We start from the raw sequence: 18,850 nt of genomic DNA, 5'->3' as shown, positions 1-18,850 counted from the left end.
TTTCTGGCTTGAACAAGGGGTCACTGGCTCAGCTGCAGTCCCTCCCTCTTGTGCCCTGCCCCCATCAAGGCACATATGAGAAGCTATCAATGAACAACTAAAATGCCACAACTATGACTTGATGCTTCTCATCTCTCTCCCTTCCTGTCTCTGTCTGTCTTGAGAGAGAGAGAGAGAGAGAGAGAGAATAAAAAAAGGAAAAAAGAAAGAATAGTAGGTCTTTAGATATATACAGAATTGTTAGGTTTGATTTGTTCCTTAGTCAAGAACTTTCAGGTTCCTGCTGATACCTCTGTCTCTTGATTTTGTTAATATTCACTTCCTGTGACTAGCTGTCAACTTTGAAATCACATCTACTCAGTTCTCTATCAGCATATATGAGCGTATATCTATCACTGAACATAGAATGTGAAACCAACTTGAGGCTGTTAAACAGTTGAACCCTGTATCCTTTACATCAGTGTGACTTACAGACCAAACAAAATTCTATTTTTACACAAAGAATATTTTTCCAATGAAAAGACAATGTCTACTTTTTTCCTTTATTTTTCCACCTTTATCTGGATATAACTGACAACACTTTTTTTATATGTGTATATATATTTTTAAAAAACTCAATCTTTTTCCAGCTCTGCAGAGATACACCATATTTTTTGCTCCATAAGACCTGACCATAAGACACATCTAGGGTTTTAAGGAGGAAAATAGAAAAAAAATATTCTGAACCAAATGATGTGTTAAAATATTTAACAAAATACCATATTTTTTGCTCCATAAGACGCACAGGCATTTTCCTCTCCACTTTTGGGGGAGAAAAAGTGTGTCTTACGGAGCGAAAAATACGGTAATTAGCAGCCTCCCTGTGCTAAGAGCAATCATTAAGTGTTCTTAGATTTTTTTATACCCTTCACTTTATTGTATGTAAATGTATTCATTCTTCAATCAGTGATAGGAAGGGAAGACTAACATTTTAAAAGCTATCTGCAGTGTATCCATAACTCTTCATTCTTGTTACCTTTATAGGACGAACAAATCTGCAATGTCCTGCAGATATAGAGGTCTACATCATTGATGACACCTTCACCCTGAGGTGGACCAGGAGTGCTGAGTCTATCGGGAATGTGACCTTCTCAGCAGAGTATCAAGGGTATGTGGCTCCATTGCCTGCCTTGCCAGAATCATCTGAAGAATTTTTATGTCAGTGCCACTTTTTTTCCAGATTTGTGAAACATTTGTTTTGGTTGTTTTTTTTTTTTTTTTTTTCATTTTTAAAAACATTTCATGTCTACATAATATTTATAATTTTATCTCTGCAAACAAAGACTTAGTTAATTTATCTGAGGGCACTGATGCAAGGTGATTTTGGGGATGGTGACAGCCAGCTGTGTGTCCACCCCACACTGTACCTTCTCTATTGGGACACTCTGCCTCCTTTGAGTGGAAATCTGAGTCGGAGGCTGCTCTGCTTGTAGAGTAGCCCATCCTCTGTCTTACTGCTTCATTAATAAACTCACTTTCAATTTAAACCTAAAAACAAAACAAAACTGAGTTTGATCTAGAGCATCACAATGACTTGAGGATCAGAGAGAACCCCAGAAGGCCTGTCCTGTCCATGGTTTTGGGGTAGCACACCAGGTCTCTGTGGTCAGGATGTCCTGTTAAGTCCATCACACACAGCGCTTTAATTTTAGATGCATTCATAGACATCAGTGTACCATGCCGTGCACCGCCATGGACTCCGTGCTTGTGGAGTTTCCGTGCCCTCCTGGGGCTGACTTTCTGCTTCGCAGGTACCAGGAAGACAGGCGGGCAGAGAACTACAGGAGGAAGGGTTCCAGAGGGAAGTGAGCAGACCACGGTGCTTGGATTTGGGTGCTGGGGTCTGTGTGCTGACGGGCTCCCAGCGAGAGGAGCGGTTGTCAGCCATGAAGACACAGGGGCAGGGCCTCCAGGACCAGGCTCCCTCCCCTTCACCCACGGCCACACCGCTCTTGTCCTTTGGGTGATTGTCAACAGCACTGAGATGAATAACCTCACCGGTTTAGAAATCTGTGTGTGTGAGCACGTGTATGCCTATATGTTTGTACATGTACACACACATAGATAATGTGGTTATTCTCAGAATGGATAATACAGGGGTGGGCAAAAATCAGTTTACAGTTGTTCATAGGGAAAATAATACAATAATTAGTAAATAATAATACAAAAGTAGCTCTGAGCTTCATGTACTCACAACTGTAATCCTACTTTTGTCCACCCTGTATAAGAATTTTTATCTCTAGAGGTTTTCTTTAAATTGAGCTTTGATGTTTGTTACCAAGTTTGTTCTTTGCCTTAGTGCAGAATTTTCCTGTTTAATCACTGTTAAGAGTAGCCAAGGTGACCTCAGATGCCCCTATTTAAAGCTCCCCGTGTCCTGGAGACCAGACATCGACAGTGCCCTGAGGTGCCCCTTCCTCACGCTCCGTTGCTTCCACTAGATGCTCCTATCCATAGTCATCTTTCACCCGCCCGTTCTGCTTTAGCACCACATGCCTTATTACCGTGTGCTCTTGCTCTGTTCCATTGTACTGGCTTTGTAAACCATTGCTTGTAAAAGTACTCCAGGCTGTGAGTTTGGGGGCTGGCATCACACAGTGGTGTGTGGTATGGACTTGAGCCATGTGGCTTGGGTGTGACTCCATCCCCTGCTACTATGCTCTCTATCAGTTTCCTTATCTGTCACTTAAGTAGAGATAAAGACTATGACCATATATATTTTAGTATCCAACGTAGATACCTTTGAGAGTGAAAAGAGGCACGTGATTTCATAGAAGCTGGAATAAGCTTAAACCAGGACTGTCCCAGACAGACTGGGCTAGGACATCCTGGTAATAAAGTATCTAAGAGGCTATTATGAGTATTGAACAGTTGAGTACGAAGTACTCAGAACAGTGGCATGGAGGAAGTGATGAGCGGAAGTGTAGTTAATATCAGCAGCAGACTGGGATTTCTTGGTGTAGGGTTTCTCTGAACATAGGAGTGTGTCACTGGTGATAGATGGCACACAGACTCGTGAACAAGCTATTAGGATGCCAGGGCGTGTGGAACCCATGAAGCCTAGGATGGCAGTAGTGGTGACCTAGACCTAAAGTTTGTTACAAGTGTACAGCGTGTAGTGTTCGCTCATTCATCCAGCAAACACTGAATGCCTGCGGTGCCACACACTCTTCTGGGCGCTGAGGACACATCAGAACAGGAGAGACAAAGATGGCAGGAAACCTGTCTTATGAAATGAGTTTTATACTAGTTAGGTACTTATCTTCAAATTATATTCTGTTCTGATCTGAATACTGTATACAAAGAAATTTTTTAAAAGGAAATATCAAAGTAGCTCCCTCTGCAGTAGCCCCTTAGTGCAGAAGCAGTTGTACCAGTAGTGTGCAGAACAGACAGGTATAACAAGTTAGGGCAGGTTGGATTTTACATTTTTTATTTAGTTTTCTGTTTACAATACAAGTATTTTAGGTGAAGGGACCATAGACGCACTACCAGCTTTTTGTGTGTAGCCATCTTACCTTGACCCTCTGGGTGCTGGTTTAGAGACATCTGTGTACTGTGCCCACTTCCCAGACTTTCTTCTATCCCTTACTTCCTCTGGAATTGTATTATCCAATAAATGACATTGAGGAAAATAAAATTATCCCCAAAAAATCTGGCTTTCAAGATGTGGAAGAGTTTTTCAGGAATGTTTATGTTGAATTAAGGTATCATTAATACTGGCTCTAACCTCAGCACTCAGGCAGGTAAACTAGAAGAGGTAACTAACCAGAGAGAAAGTGTTCTTTCTTGGGTCAGCACCAGGATTATATGGATATCGTCCCTAGTTTCTATTGTCGTGAAGCATCTTTAAAATGAAGTCTACAGTATCACACACACACACACACACACACACACACACGCACGCGCTAATGCTAGAACCATGAATTAAGTTTGACAAAAAAGCCTCATCAGAGGTAGTTCTCTGTTCTCAGGTGAGTGGGACTTATGAGGCAGACATTGTGAAATCTCCTTCATTTTCTGCCCTCACCTTCACTTCAGAAGCCTGTCCCCCATTGTAGCAGTAGATCCTTTCTGTTTCAGGGGCTGGGTGACAGTTGATTTCTTCATGTGTTGGAAGAATCTACCATTGATCACTTATCCTTTTTGATTGACTAAATCCAGTGTCAGGAATTTACTACAGTAGGTTATTTTAAACTCGTTCTTCCCAGTGATGTGATGGAAGGAGTTAAGGTGATGAGCAGGCAGAAGGGGCAGTTTGGTTTTGAGGAAGGCAGAGGGAATCCTCAAATCAGTGGATTCTGAGGCCTTTCTCAGGGCGAGTAAGTTTGTTCATAAAAGATTAGAGGGAATTGTCACATCCAGTTCCTGCCTTTTCAGTAAGGAAGAGAAAATCCAGAAATACAAAGTAGTTGGCCAGAAGTCACACAACTATTCTTAACTAAGTCCTCTTTTACTTTATAGTCATTTCTTTCTCTGCTTCTTTGAAATCTTAATGCAACTCCCCTCACAAAATTATAGAACTATATTGTCAGAATTAATTCTTTCTCTGAATGATAACTTTGTATATATGCATTGAAGTAGTGTTACTAAAATGTTAACAGGACATTAACTCAAGTAGAAGAGGTAACCACTTACATTAGCTTTATAATGTTAGTGAACAGAAAACTTGTCTGACATTCTTTTGTGTTTATACATTTGCTCATTTGTTCACTTGCTTTTTTTATTTTAAAGACCTGAGATGTATGATTGGATAAAATTGCCTGGGTGTCAATATATTACTAGTACCAAGTGCGACTTTTCTTCACTCAAGAAATATGCTTACGAACAAATTAAATTGCGTGTGAGAGCAGAAGAAGGGAACGATACTTCTCCGTGGTGTGCACCTGTCTCCTTCATACCATATAACCAGGGTAAGAAAGAGTCTCTGGCCCTGGCCGGTTGGCTCAGCGGTAGAGCGTCGGCCTAGCGTGCGGAGGACCCGGGTTCGATTCCCGGCCAGGGCACATAGGAGAAGCGCCCATTTGCTTCTCCACCCCTCCGCCGCGCTTTCCTCTCTGTCTCTCTCTTCCCCTCCCGCAGCCAAGGCTCCATTGGAGCAAAGATGGCCCGGGCGCTGGGCATGGCTCTGTGGCCTCTGCCTCAGGCGCTAGAGTGGCTCTGGTCGCAATATGGCGACGCCCAGGATGGGCAGAGCATCGCCCCCTGGGGGGCAGAGCACCGCCCCTGGTGGGCGTGCCGGGTGGATCCCGGTCGGGCGCATGCGGGAGTCTGTCTGACTGTCTCTCCCTGTTTCCAGCTTCAGAAAAATGAAAAAGAAAAAAAAAAAAAAAAAAAAAGAAAGAGTCTCTGCTGGATTACATTATACTGTTTGTTACGTCATTACCAGGCCAGCTCACTTCTCAAACCTATTCATTTGCACGGAGGGACAGTCTTCCATCTAAAAACAAAACAAAGATCCACTGAAACCTCTGTCTCTCCTGCTATGGCATGATTTTTTTTTTTTCTTCTCAAAGCATGGCCCCCAGACCCTTTCAGGAGATCTGTCAAGTCAAAAGAGTTTCATAATAATTCAGAAGACTCATTTGCCCTTTTCATTATCCTTCTCTCCTGAGTGCACGCGGGCGTGTTTCAGACACTGTTTGGCATGTGATTTGGTGGCTGCCCGCAGAAGTGGGTGAGAGATACAGCTGACTTCTCTTTTAAGCTGGACATTAAGGCTATTTGAACCAAATGTGAAGAAGCACTGCTATTCTTGCTAGGTGTTTGGTTGGTGTGGAGAAATATCGTTATTTTTTTTTATAACAAATAGTTGTTGAAGTGGTTTTATCATTATTTTAATGAATTAATAAATATTTTAAATTTTTATCCGTTTTAATGTTTAATATGCTAAATATTGAAAGATGTAATCCATGTAAAGAAAAGCTCTTTGGGACCTTCAGTTTCCTTAAAGGACCTGAGACCAAAAAGTTTGAGAGCCATCTCCCTGTACAAAACTCTCAGGACTGTCTCAGTTCTTGCCTCTACTCTTTTTTTTTTTTTTTTAATGGGGTGACATCGATAAATCAGGGTACATATGTTCAGAGAAAACATCTCCACTTGCCTCTACTCTTCCGGCTCCCTCTTCACCCTCTCCATTCACTTCTCATCGCTGCATTAAAACCACTCTTCCAGGTCACCAGTGACCTCCATAATTGGAAGTGAGTTCCCAACCCTCTTGTGGCTCTGACATGGTCACAGCTCTCTTTTCTGGAAATCCTGTGTCTCTGGATCTCTAGGGCTGTTCCTGGCTTCCTGCTCATTGGTTGGTTGCTCCTTTGCCAGTGGCTCTCCCCACCCCCACCCCAGCTGCAGCAGGGTCGTTTTCAGCCTCTTCTCCGCGTGCCCTTCATGGGTGATCGGTGCTTTCGTGACCATCTATCTGCTCTGACTCCCCAAGTGCTATCCCCTGTCCCATTGCTGCCCCATGCTGTCTCCAGTCAGCATCTCTACTCGGATGTCCAAAAGTTGTCTCAAACCCTCCCCTCAAAGCTAGCTTGTCTCTGATTTTGTCCATCCCTGTTAAAGACATCACCTATTTATTTGCTCAGACCAAGAGCCTTGGAGTCATCCTTGACTTCTCTTCTCCTTACATCCTATGTTCAGTCTGCCAGCAAATTCTGAACACTCAGCCTTCAGAGTAGATCCTAAATCTCATATGATGACTCATATTCCACTCCTGCTGGCCTTCATCAGGCCACTTTCGTTAGTTATTGGAACTACATACTGCAGTAGCTACTCTGGCCTCCCTGCTTCCTCAGACATTAACCAGGATGCTCTCACCCAAATGTGACTCAGCTCACGCATTCCTCCACTCTCAGCCCCCAGGTTCTCTGGTACCTGGTCACTAGCTGCCTCTCTGACCTCATTTCCCACCACTCAGCCATTTGAGCCCCCCTCCTGTCTCTTGAACATGGTAAGCACCTTCTTATCTTAGGGACCAAGCACTTGATGGCCCCAGTTTGGAATACACACTTTCTCCCTAGATGTTTGTATGACTTCCTTCCCTCCCTCGTTTGAGTCAGGTCTCAGGTCACATGTCTCAGAGAGGCTTTCCCTGACTGGCTTACCTAAAATGGCGCTCACTGCTGTTTTACATTCATTTTCCCTTGTAGCACACATGGCCTTACGTGGATGGTCACACGTGAGAGTGTAAGCTCCCTGCGGGCTCTGTTCTGCCACACCAGGCACATACTAAGCAATCAGTTATTTGTAGAATGAATATTTTGGCATTGTGTTAATGAAGGTATATAGTTAATGTTTTGATTTTTATAGCCCACATTGGACCTCCAAAAGTACATTTAGAAGCTGAAGATAAGGCAATCATATTAAACATCTCTCCTCCTGGAACAGAAGATAGTGTCATGTGGAAAATGGATAGGTCAAACTTTAAATATAGCATAGTCATCTGGAAGAACTCTTCAAGTATAAAAGTAAGCATTATTTTTATCTTTGTTTAATAGGAGAGAAAAATGACATGAATTTTAAAGTTTGACTATATTCTTAAAGAACAGACTTCTTTTTTTTTTTATAGACAATTGAAATTACTTCTTCCAGAATTACAATTAATGATCTCTTACCAGAGACTACTTACTGTTTAAAAGTTAAGGCGGGACTCCTTTTGAAGAGAACCTCGATCTATAGCCCCGTGTACTGTATAAATACCACAGGTAAGGGAGAAGTTTTGATTCAGAGTCAATAACTATACATACAAATTGACGATGTATTAATTTTGGCATTTTTTTCTGTCGTTGCTGAAATTTATATGATGGTTGAATAGATATTAAGACAAAAGCATTTACATAAGCAAAAAAATTTGTTCAGAATCCTCAAAAAGAGGGAGGTAGTTGCTAGAAAAATACTCTTCCAAAAGCTATATACATTTATAAGTGAAATGTTAAAATATGAAAACATCCTGATATATTTGATTAGTCACATCTTGCCAACAATTCAGATCAAGGGTAGGAGCTTAGGTTTGCTTTTTTTTTTCCTCTTTTTCTGAGGGAGAGAAAGGAAAATAGACTCCCGCATGCGCCCCGACCGACTGGGATCCACCTGGCAAACCCCTGTGTGGCGCTGATGCTCTGTCCATCTGTGGCCATGCTCACAACCAATCTATTTTTAGAGCGAGGTGGAGGCTCCAGGGAACCATCCTCAGTGCCCAGGGGTGATGTGCTGAAACCAGTCAAGCCATGGCTGCAGAAAGGGAAGAGAGAGAGAGAGAGAGAGCGAGACAGAGAGAGAGAGAGAGAAGGGGGAGGGGAGGAAAAGCAGATGGGCACTTCTCCTTTGTGCCCTGACCAGGAATCAAACCTGGGACATGCACACACTGGGCCAATGCTGTACCACTAAGTCAGCTGGCCAGAGCCAGGTTTGCTTATTTTAATTACAAATTTAATATACTTTGTTTTTCAAATCAAACCATAGGGAAGGTGTGAAGTAGTTTTCCTGTCCTGCCCTCTTACCCCAATTCCATTCATCAGAGAGAAGCATGCTAGCATTTGTGTATCTCCTTTCAAACTTTTTCTCAGGGCTTATATCAGCATATACATAGACTTACAGTTGTTTTGTTTTTTATTTTAAATTTAAAAAAAATAGGATCCTACTAGATGTATTTTACAACTTCTTTTTTAAAAAAAAATTTTTTTTCCCCATTGATTTGAAAGAAAGAGAGAAGGGAAGGGGGGGAGGGAGCATCAACTTGTTCCACTTAGTTGTTCCATGTAGCTGTGACTCACTGAGTGCTTCTCATACATGCCCTGACCAGGATCAAACCCAGGACCTGGGAGCACCAGGACGCTGCTCTGTCCCCAGAGCCACCTGGCGAGGGCCTGACAACCTCTTATTTAACCTAATATATTGAGGATCTCTTTGTATGTCAGTGTGTACATATTGGTCTATCACATTCTCTTAAACGGCTGTACAGTAGTAGTACACTGTGTGAATATACAGCATAACTAACTTAACCTCATACTGGTAAAAATGCAAGCCCTTTTTTATCTTCCTGCCCATGCTGTTAAGAACTCTTGCCACACATTCTCTCACTAGGGTAAAACTAGGGTAAATATGTATGCTTTCAGTGTATTCTTTGTCTTCCAGTTGAAAATAAACTACCTCCACCAAAAAATATACGAGTCATTTCCAAAAATCAGCGCTACATTCTGACATGGAATTACACACATGAAAACGTGGTTTTCCAAGCTCAGTGGCTTCCGTAAGTTCTATTCCACACCGTCCCTTTTGCTCAGTTTCTTTTGCCCAGTTCCTTGTGCTCCCTGTTACTGTCCTGCGGCCCCTGCAGCTCCTGGCCCAGTGCTGACCGGCTGAGAGGCGGTTGTGATGTTCGTTCCTGTCCTAGCTCTGCACGAGCTACTAGAGACGTTGAGCTATAATCACTAGCGTTTCTGGGCCTCAGCTTCTTCATTTGCTGTAAGATGGGCTTGCTCTGACAGCAGCTAATGTCCTTACCAGTTCTTTTTCTTGAAAAGGCCTGATTCTAGCTGCAGGGGTCATTCCCTCCACTGCAGTGCCTGACGAGGGGTGCGGGGCTTTCCTTCAGAACTCACTTCTCCATGAGGCCTTGGAATGATCTCAGTCCAGCCCCTGTGATTTGTTAAGTCAAGTTGGCCTTCCCATTCTCTTTATTATTTAAGTGGTTTTGACACATTTTTTAGTGATTACTGTAGTGGGAATTTAAGAAAGTTGGGAGGAAGAACTGTGTTCTGTGTGGTTGAGCACAGACTAGACAAGTGTGGACGAGGCCTGACCCCCACAGTGGACAGTGCTGATGGAAACTGTAGGGGGGTGAAAGGGGAGGAGAAGAGAAAACCATGGGAGGGGTGCAGACTGGGGGAGGAGCGGATGGGGAGGGGACTCTCCAAGGCAGAGGAACAGAGGAGCAGTGGAAGGTCCAGGTGGGGCAGGAGGAAGAGGGAGAGGGAAGGCAAGAAAGAAACAGGACAAGTGAGGGAGGAGGAAGTGGACCTGACGGACGGACTTCTCTGCCCTGTGCTGTTAGCTTTGCACCAAGGGCAGTTATGAATGGAAGTGCATCCATGTGTGTACGTGCCCCTCAGTACACATATGACCTCACAGAGTCAGGAAGCTGTGTATTCTTCACTTGCAGAAGTGTGTCAGATAAACAGTGAATTTGGGGTGTGGCCTCTAAGCTTCTTCTGGGTACTTGACACGCTGCACAAAGCACTGAGGGACTGTGAAGATGCAGCACAGTGAAACAGGAGGTTACAGAAACCCGAAGCAACTAGCGGACATTGCCTAGCCCAGTGCGCCTCGGGACTGAGCAGTGGTGTACAAGCCGTAAGGGCTACAGAAATTGAGAGGGCAAAGGTGGATGGGCTTGGGAGACTGGAGGAGCCATTTAGAAGGAGCCGAGATGTGAAAAAGGCCTTGACCATTGAATCAGATGCACAAAGTGGACAAAGGAGAGCACCTTGGTGGGGTGTAGGCAAGGGGAGCTCAGTCATGAACAGATGTGAAGTGAGCTGGGGTGAGGGGAAGGTACTGGTTTTCTGTTGCTCTGTCACAAGCTCCACAGACTGAGCAGCTTAGAATGCACTGTCTTGTTATTTTACAAGGACTCCTGGTCGGGGCCCAGGTGTGGCTCAGCTGATCCTGCTCAGAGTCTCACCAAGCTGCAGTCCAGCCATCAGCTGGGGCTGCATCCACACAAGGCTCAAGGTCCTTTTCTAAGCTTATGTGGTTGTTGGCAGAAGGCATTTTTTGCAGCTGTAGAACTCATGGTGGCCTGCTTCTTGGGGCTCATCAGAAGACAGACTCTGTGACCTCTAGACCTTCTTATTTTTGTGTGTGTGTCTGTGTGTGATAGGGGGGGGGGGGAGGAGAGGGATAAGAAGCATCAATTCTTTGTTGCAGCACCTTAGTTGTTCAATGATTGCTTTCTCATATGTGCCTTGATGGGGGAGGGAGTAACAACAAGCAAGTGACCCCTTGCTCAAGCCAGTGTCCTTTGGCGTCAAGCCGGATGAGCCCGTGCTCAAGCGACCTTGGGGTTTCAAACCTGGGTCCTCTGTGTTCCAATCCAACGCTCTATCCATTGCACCACCGCCTGGTCAGGCAGCATTCCTAAAAATTTAACATTTGTTCCTTGCAGAGGTCTGAGACAGCTCTGGTGTGTCACCCCCCACCCTCTGGAGCAAGACCTTTAGTTTCCTTTGTGTTGTGTGTCTCTACCACTGTCCTGTACATTTTCTGAGGGCAAGGACTGTTTCTCTTTATAACCTTAGCTCCTAACAGAATGTCTAACCTATTATAGATACTCAATAAAAAATATTTATTCTATTAATGTGTTTGAAATTTAAAGAAAAACAAAAAATGTTTTTTTTCTTAAAAGTGCCTATTTTAAAAAGATCCCTGGAGACCATTCAGGAAGATGGACACAAATCCCGAACTGTGAAAATGTCAGAACAACTGAGTGTGTCTTTCCTTATGATGCAAGGGGAGGGGGCATCCAAAAAGAGATTTACTCCGTCCGCGTGCATGCATCTAGAGGAAATAACACGTCCTTCTGGTCGGAAGAGGAAGAACTTAATATGGAAAGACTAAGTAAGCCAATAATTTTTACTTTAGATTATAGTTCTTCAATTTGGTATGAATTCTTAAAATTGTTTTTCAATTTTAAATTAATATTGTGTCTTTACGAATTTATTCTAGTTACCATACCTCCTCCTGTCATAACTATGAAACCCATTAACAACTCACTGCGTGTCGATGTCGGCTCTCAAAACAAGTCTGAGTACCAGCAATACCCACTAACTTACGAAATTATTTTTTGGGAAAATACTTTAAATGCTGAGGTAAAAAGACTATATAATATAATTTTGTAATTTAAAATTATCACAGACTGGGTAAAAAAACACTTCAATTTAAAATTTTAGGGAAGATTTTGAACTGTAAGACTATGTGATTAATTCAGATGTTTACACTATGAAAAGTTAGCATTTTTTTTATGGCAGACTTATAATTTACCTGCATCTCAGCCTCAGGTTGTTTTCAAAATTCAGTCCTGCCTAACCAGGGGTGGCGCCGTAGGTAGAATGTCAACCTGGGACACTGAAGACCCAGGTTCAAAACCCCAAGTCACTGGCTTGAGCCCAGAGGTTGTTGGTCTGAGCCCAGGGTTGCTGGCTTGAGTCCAAGGTTGCTGGCTTGAGCAAGGGATCACAGGCTTAGCTGGAGCCCCTGGTCAAGACACATATGAGAAGCAGTCAGTGTGCTGTAGTTACATGTTGATGCTTCTCCTCTTTCTCCCTTCCTCTCTCTCTCTCTCTCTCTCTCTCTCTCTCTCTCTCTCTCGCTTTCTCTCACACACACACAAAAAAAAAAATTAGGCCCTGGCCAGCTGGCTCAGTGAATAGTGTGTCAGCCCAAGTACAGATGTTTCAGGTTCAATCCCCAGTCAAGGAACAAAGGAGAAGCAACCATCTGCTTCCCTTTCCCTCCCTCTCGCCCTTCTCTCTCTCTTTCCCTCTCACAACCAGTGGCTCAGTTGGTCCGAGCATCAGCCCTGGGTGCTGAGGATAGCTCAGTTGATATGAGCATCGGCCGCAGATAGGGTTGCCTTGTGAATCTCAGTCAGGACACATGCAGGAGTCCATCTCCCCTCACTTAAAAAAAAAAATTCAGATCTCGAGTCCATTCCTACTCAGTCAGAATTTCTGGAGGTAGAACTTGGGAATTTGCATTGTATAACATGATTCCCCAGGATTCACCTAAATCACTGTTTCTCAACACTGACATTTGGATCAGACCATTCCTTATTGTGGGAGCTGTCTTCCATGTTTTGGATGGTCAGCAAAATCTCTGGCCTCTACCATCTAGGTGCCAGGCTCCCTCCCAGTTGTGACAACTAAAAATACCTCCATATACCAGGTAGCCCTTGGGGCTTGGGTACCTCCAAAGGGGCAGAAATTGGTTCTTAGGGGGCAAAAGAATCTTAGATATATCAGTGGTTGTGGCCCTTTAGGAGAAAAACATGCCTCCAAAGTTCAACTAAACCCAACAGAAAAATTACTTCTTCATGTTCATCTTCATTGTGGGGACATGTTAGAAAAAGATTAATCTAAAAGCTCCTTGTGGGGGTAAAATTTAGATTTGCTGACAAGGATAAGCCACAATCTCCAATAACCCACATCATTCCTTGGATTGCTTTCTCCTGTGAAATTACAGTCATGGAATCAACCTTCAAAAGTCTTACCCCGTTGAGTTGGTAAATTCTTTAACTTCATTTTCTGTTGGAAATATAAGAAAATTCCAGTTACTTGGCTACTTTCATCTTTACTATCTGAACACCCTGCAACCATATTATAATTTAGTCCTTTGATAATCATGGTCAATTCTCAGTTGTCCCTAGTTCAGGAAAACCTAAGTAGAGGTAATACAATGACAACTTAACCAAATCAGCATGTGCATAATAAAATTGAGCTGTCTTTAAAATAATTATATCTCACCTGACCAGGCAGTTGCGCAGTGGGTAGAGCATCAGACTGGGATGCGGAAGACCCAGGTTCCAGGTTCCAAGGCCGCCAGCTTGAGTGCAGGCTCCTCTGGTTTGAGCAAAAGCTCACCAGCTTGGACCCAAGGTCGCTGGCTTTAGCAAGGGGTTACTCGGTCTGCTGAAGGCCCGCGGTCAAGGCACATATGAGAAAGCAATCAATGAACAACTAAGGTGTCGCAAAGAAAAACTGATGATTGATGCTTCTCATCTCTCTCTGTTCCTGTCTGTCTGTCCCTATCTATCCCTCTCACTGACTCTCTGTCTCTGTAAAAAAAAATATATATATATATATATCTGTTTTTGGCAGCATTATCTTTAACTTTCTGACTTGGTTATAATGTGTTGTCCAAAACAAACTTATATTTCTTAAACATGTATCAACAGTGTTTGGAACAGGCCAATCTTAGATTGAATATTTTAAGAATTCAGAAAATAGATATTCCCTGATTTCATGAGATGACTAAATTTTATCAATGATATATTTTTTACAGAGAAAAGTTGTAGAGGTGAGCACTGACTTTACTTTCTCGAACTTGAAACTGCTGACTGTGTACTGTGTCAAGGCCAGAGCACTAATCTTGGACCAGGCGTGGAATAGCAGCAGCAACTTCAGCACCCCGGTGTGCGTGAAAACAAGACCAGGTCAGACACTCTCAGTGTGGTTTTTTTTAATGGAGCTAGACTTAATAAAAATAACTCAGTTCATTGAAAATTGTAAAATACTTCATTTTTACTGACAAAATTTATAGAGAGAATATTTTCCTCATGAACTCCACGAATTAAAAGTCAACCTTCAGCCCTGGCCAGCGGCTCAGTGGATTGAGTGTGAGCCTGGCATATGGACATCCCAGGTTCAATTCCTGGTCAGGGCATAAAGAAGTAGCACCCATTCCCTTCCTTCTCCCCCTTTCTCTCCCTCTTTCCCACAGCCAGTGACTCAATTGGCCCAGGAGCTGAGGCACATTAGCCTCAGGCACTAAAAACAGCTTGGTACTCAAGCATCTGCCCAAGAAGGGGTTACTGGATGGATCTTAGGGCACATGCAGGAGTCTCTCTCATTATCTCCCTTCCTCTCAACTAAAAAAAAAAAAGCAAGTAAATCTTTAAGCTAACTCTTAGTTTTAAAAAATAATTGTTAATGCCTGATTCAGTTCAGTGTCTTTTGAATGCTTTATATTTCATGCAATGTCTACATAATTAATTTCTTGTAATTATTATCCTTTAGCATTAAAAAGACTTTTAAATTTTTTACTTACCCCTGAATATACTTAGCAAGTAGAAATCAAATAGTTTTGTTGTGAGTTTTTTAATGTGGGAATGGCTTGGTCCCAGTTTGCATTTTAGTGTCCTGGGTAGGCTTGGTGGGTCACGGGCATGGGGACGGCAGAGCAAGAGAGCAAGAGTGGGTTTGGATCCGCATCGGGACTGGGCCCTTTACTAAGGAGCCACTTGCTCCCCATGCCACCGTCACAAAGTCAGTGCCACCTCTGATAGCTGTCCAGGGCTCGGTGCTACCAGAAATATTTCTAAGGATATTATTTAATAGATTTTCCTTTAATAGTGTTTTTTTTTCACACAGTTCTGTTTCTTTTATACAGACTATCAGTACTTTTATTGTGTTTGTGTGTGAAAACATGTACAGATGCCAAGCATCGTGTCTTTGTTTTTAGGAAGCTCGCCGCGGACCTGGCTGATAGCTGGGGTGTGCATCGTACTGGCTGTCCCAGTTGTCCTTTCCGCCGTGAGCATCCTCTTGAAATTGATCCGTTATGTGTTCTTTCCATCAAGCAAAGCTCCTTCCACCATCAATGAGGCAGGTTACTTCTCTTTGTCAACAGCTGGATTTTACTTAAAATGAATAGGAAATATATTTGATTTCAACAGAATATGTACATTTTGTTGCTCTTTAGAAAATAATAGGCCCTGGCTGGTTGGCTCAGCAGTAGAGCCTCGGCCTGGTGTGTGGAAGTCCGGGTTTGATTCCCAGTCAGGGCACACAGGAGAAGCGCCCATCTGATTCTCCACCCTTCCCCCTCTCCTTCCTCTCTATCTCTCTCTTCCCCTCCCACAGCCAAGGCTCCATTGGGGCAAAGTTGGCCCTGGCACTGAGGACTGCTCTGTGGCCTCCACCAGGCGCTTGAATGGCTCCAGCCACAACAGAGCAATGCCCTAGATGAGCAGAGCATAGCCCCCTGGTGGGCATGCCGGGTGGATCCTGGTCAGGCACATGCGGGAGTCTGTCTGACTGCCTCCCTGCTTCTAACTTTAGAAAAATACAAAAAAAAGAAGAAGAAGAAAATAAAATAATGTAGACTGATTTGGATTTTTCCTTCAAAGTTTCAGTAAATTAACTTGAAAAACAGTGGTTCAAGTACTATAACATGGGAGAGTGAGACTTATCCTAACCTTCTGTCTTCTGGCTGCTGTGGCATTTGCTCCACCCTTGAAAGTATCCATAGTCACAGAAAGATAAAACGCTGTCATCAGTGCAGAAACTGTATCTGTGGGACTCACAGAGAACCAAATAACAAAACAAAAGCTTCCTTCCATTACATTTGTTGGTTTGGGGGTATTTTGGCACTCCTGTGAGGTTGGGATATTTAATGAAAGCAATACATGATGAAGACCTAAGCCTAGAGTCTGCCCAGGGGTGGTCCGTCTGTCCAGGGTGGGCTTCCCGTGCCTGTTCTGGGAGTGAAGTTGTGAGCCGGACTGTGGAGCTGGAGACCCGTGGAGACTGGTGTTTGCCCTGAGAGCCTGTGAACTGAGCAGGTCTGCGTGGGCAGGGAGGGGAGCTGGGAACACCCCCACAGAGCTGGGAGCAACACAGGCCAGAAAGGCTTAGCTCCATAAAGCATGCTTTATAAATATTTTCCTCTTAGGTCCCTGAGTGTATAAAGTCATTCCTGTGTACTCTGATACTCATAGCTGTTATTAAAGAGCTTAAGACTAGCTGGTGACAATATCTATTACTAGTTGAGTAGGGAAAATTAATTTATCGTTTGTGCTTCTGGGTCTTTGTGGATTGCATATAAAAATTATCACTTCACAATGAAATGTCCACAGTCCCAGGGCTCTTGCTGTCCGTCCTCTCCGTCCTCGGGCCCTCTAGCACTGCTCGTCTTCATAGGCCCTGGGACGTACACGACTTCACTAATGAGCTTTTCATTCTGAGCATTCTAATGCAGGTGTATGCTCTTAGCTGACTTTTTAGTGTAAAACTGCAGCTTTTAGAAGTAGAAAACTGATCTTTATTATTTTAAATGATCTGTTTTTATTCTTTTCCTTTTTTTTAATTAGTGTTTCTCCGAGCAGCCATTAAAAAATCTGTTGCTTTCCACTTCTGAGGAACAAACTGAAAGGTGTTTCATAATTGAGGACACAGACACCATCACTACAGTAGAAGAAACTAATCAAATTGAAGATCACAAAACATATAACTCCCAAACTAGTCAAGACTCAGGAAACTACTCGAATGAGGATGAAAACAGTGGTGAGAGAACAAGTGAAGAACTCAGACAAGCTAGAAGCTGTGTGACAGAACAGAGCATGACTCCCCACCCCCCTCCCTACCCCCCTCCTTGAGCCTGGTCTCCTGGCTTCCCCCAGTGATTGTGCAGAGGGCTGTGTTTGCTGGAGAAAAGAAACGTCTGCAGGTCACAGGCCCTAAAAATACAGGAAGCACCGAACCTTCTTACAGATGAAATGACAGGGCTCTGGGGACCAGTCTTCCACATCCCTTACTACGTGCACTGTCTTGAAAGACCTGCCATTGGACCTGTCTTGGATGAGTTCACTGCAGAGATGCCCTCTCTCCATGGAGCTCTGACGTGGCACTGTGCTGTTCTGTGGCCGAGGGCGATGTCTGTGTCCCTGTCAGTTAGAGCTGTCGCATGCTGCTGGATTCATTCTCCATTCCCAGGACATAGTTCCTTATTTTTCAGGAGATATTTAGAACATTTGGTTTTTTCTTTTAACATTGAAGAGACCCTAGGAAATATCTTTAGAAAAGCTGAATACTACTGAAAACATTTCCTAAAAAAACAACTCATGCCTGACCAGGCGGTGGCGCAGTGGATAGAGCATCGGACTGGGATGTGGAAGACCCAGGTTCGAGACCCCGAGGTCGCCAGCTTGAGTGTGGGCTCATCTGGTTTGAGCAAAAATTCACCAGCTTGGACCCAAGGTTGCTGGCTCAAGCAAGGGGTTACTCGGTCTGCTGAAGGCCCGTGGTCAAGGCACGTATGAGAAAGCAATCAATGAACAACTAAGGTGTCACAATGCGCAATGAAAATCTAATGATTGATGCTTCTCATCTCTCCATTCCTGTTTGTCTGTCCCTGTCTATCCTTCACTCTGACTCTCTCTCTCTCTCTGTCTCTGTAAAAAAAACAAAAACAAAAAACAACTCACTCTAGAAAACATCTACAGGTGCCAGAAACGTGATACTTAGAATTCTTTCAAAGGTATGCTGTCCTTTCATCCCAAGAACACTGGCTCCTACATTACGGTTACCTGTGCTTCCATGGCTCAGGATTAAAACCAGTGATCTTTACAACACAGTAAAACTTTGATTCCTACCTTATTAGAACAACAGCGGCTGATAAGACTGTAATCACTAATAGTTTTCCATTTCTGGAAATGGAAATGGAAGAACACCTAATTTTAAAATTTTTATAATGCTTTCAAAGGTACCTATAGCTTATCTTTATATTATTTGATATTTGAGATTATTCATGGAGATCCTTCATAGGGAGGAAGTCTGGAAATTCTAGGGCAAAGTTGTCAACTTTGCTGGTTGCATCAGGGACCAGGGAAAGAAGGTAAGGCTGCCCAAAGCCTGCTGGGACGTGTGCTTAACTTGGGGCCTGTCCTCTTTACTCAGGAGTCTCCTCTCAGGTAGCAGCGCACCTGGCTGAAGAGAGGGGGGGAGCCCTGCCGGGGGCGGTGACCTTCAGCATGCCCTTGACACATCCATCCGCCACTCTGCAGTCCTAAGTGCCTACAGGCGTCGCAGAGACCAGGGAGGTGGCCGATCCCCTCCGACAGTGCTCTTCTGGAGACGCCCCACAGTGACCTGAACACTCACCTTGTGATCTTTTTGATCAGAGGCATTTAGTTGAAAATGAATCTTCTGGGTCGGCCTTCCATTTGTAAGGCCCTTGTGTGGAAGTGTGCCTCTTTAAAGAGGAGGTTAGGAACATGTCATGACACCTGCCACCACCAGTGTCCATACTG

General features: G+C 43.7%; 1 protein-coding gene across 3 annotated transcripts in view; it reads left to right on the top strand.

Annotated features, from left to right (window-relative positions):
* Positions 1 to 18,020, top strand: part of IFNAR1 (interferon alpha and beta receptor subunit 1) — a 29,855-nt gene extending 11,835 nt beyond the window's left edge. The window contains exons 2-11 of one of the 3 annotated variants that reach the window (XM_066370308.1): positions 1,024 to 1,147; positions 4,774 to 4,952; positions 7,354 to 7,511; positions 7,613 to 7,748; positions 9,178 to 9,292; positions 11,450 to 11,661; positions 11,770 to 11,912; positions 14,104 to 14,254; positions 15,283 to 15,425; positions 16,913 to 18,020. In XM_066370308.1, the coding sequence (XP_066226405.1) occupies positions 1,024 to 1,147; positions 4,774 to 4,952; positions 7,354 to 7,511; positions 7,613 to 7,748; positions 9,178 to 9,292; positions 11,450 to 11,661; positions 11,770 to 11,912; positions 14,104 to 14,254; positions 15,283 to 15,425; positions 16,913 to 17,197 (1,646 nt within the window). In that variant the 3' untranslated portion in view covers positions 17,198 to 18,020. Of the gene's footprint in view, positions 1 to 1,021; positions 1,148 to 4,773; positions 4,953 to 7,353; positions 7,512 to 7,612; positions 7,749 to 9,177; positions 9,293 to 11,449; positions 11,662 to 11,769; positions 11,913 to 14,103; positions 14,255 to 15,282; positions 15,426 to 16,912 lie in introns of those variants that run through there. The other 2 variants (XM_066370309.1, XM_066370310.1) reach the window with 2 other exon arrangements.
* Positions 18,021 to 18,850: the final 830 nt, after the last annotated feature.

Source organism: Saccopteryx leptura, chromosome 2, assembly GCF_036850995.1.
Source record: "Saccopteryx leptura isolate mSacLep1 chromosome 2, mSacLep1_pri_phased_curated, whole genome shotgun sequence".
NCBI lineage: Eukaryota > Metazoa > Chordata > Mammalia > Chiroptera > Emballonuridae > Saccopteryx > Saccopteryx leptura.
This window is presented reverse-complemented; position numbering and strand designations above follow the sequence as displayed.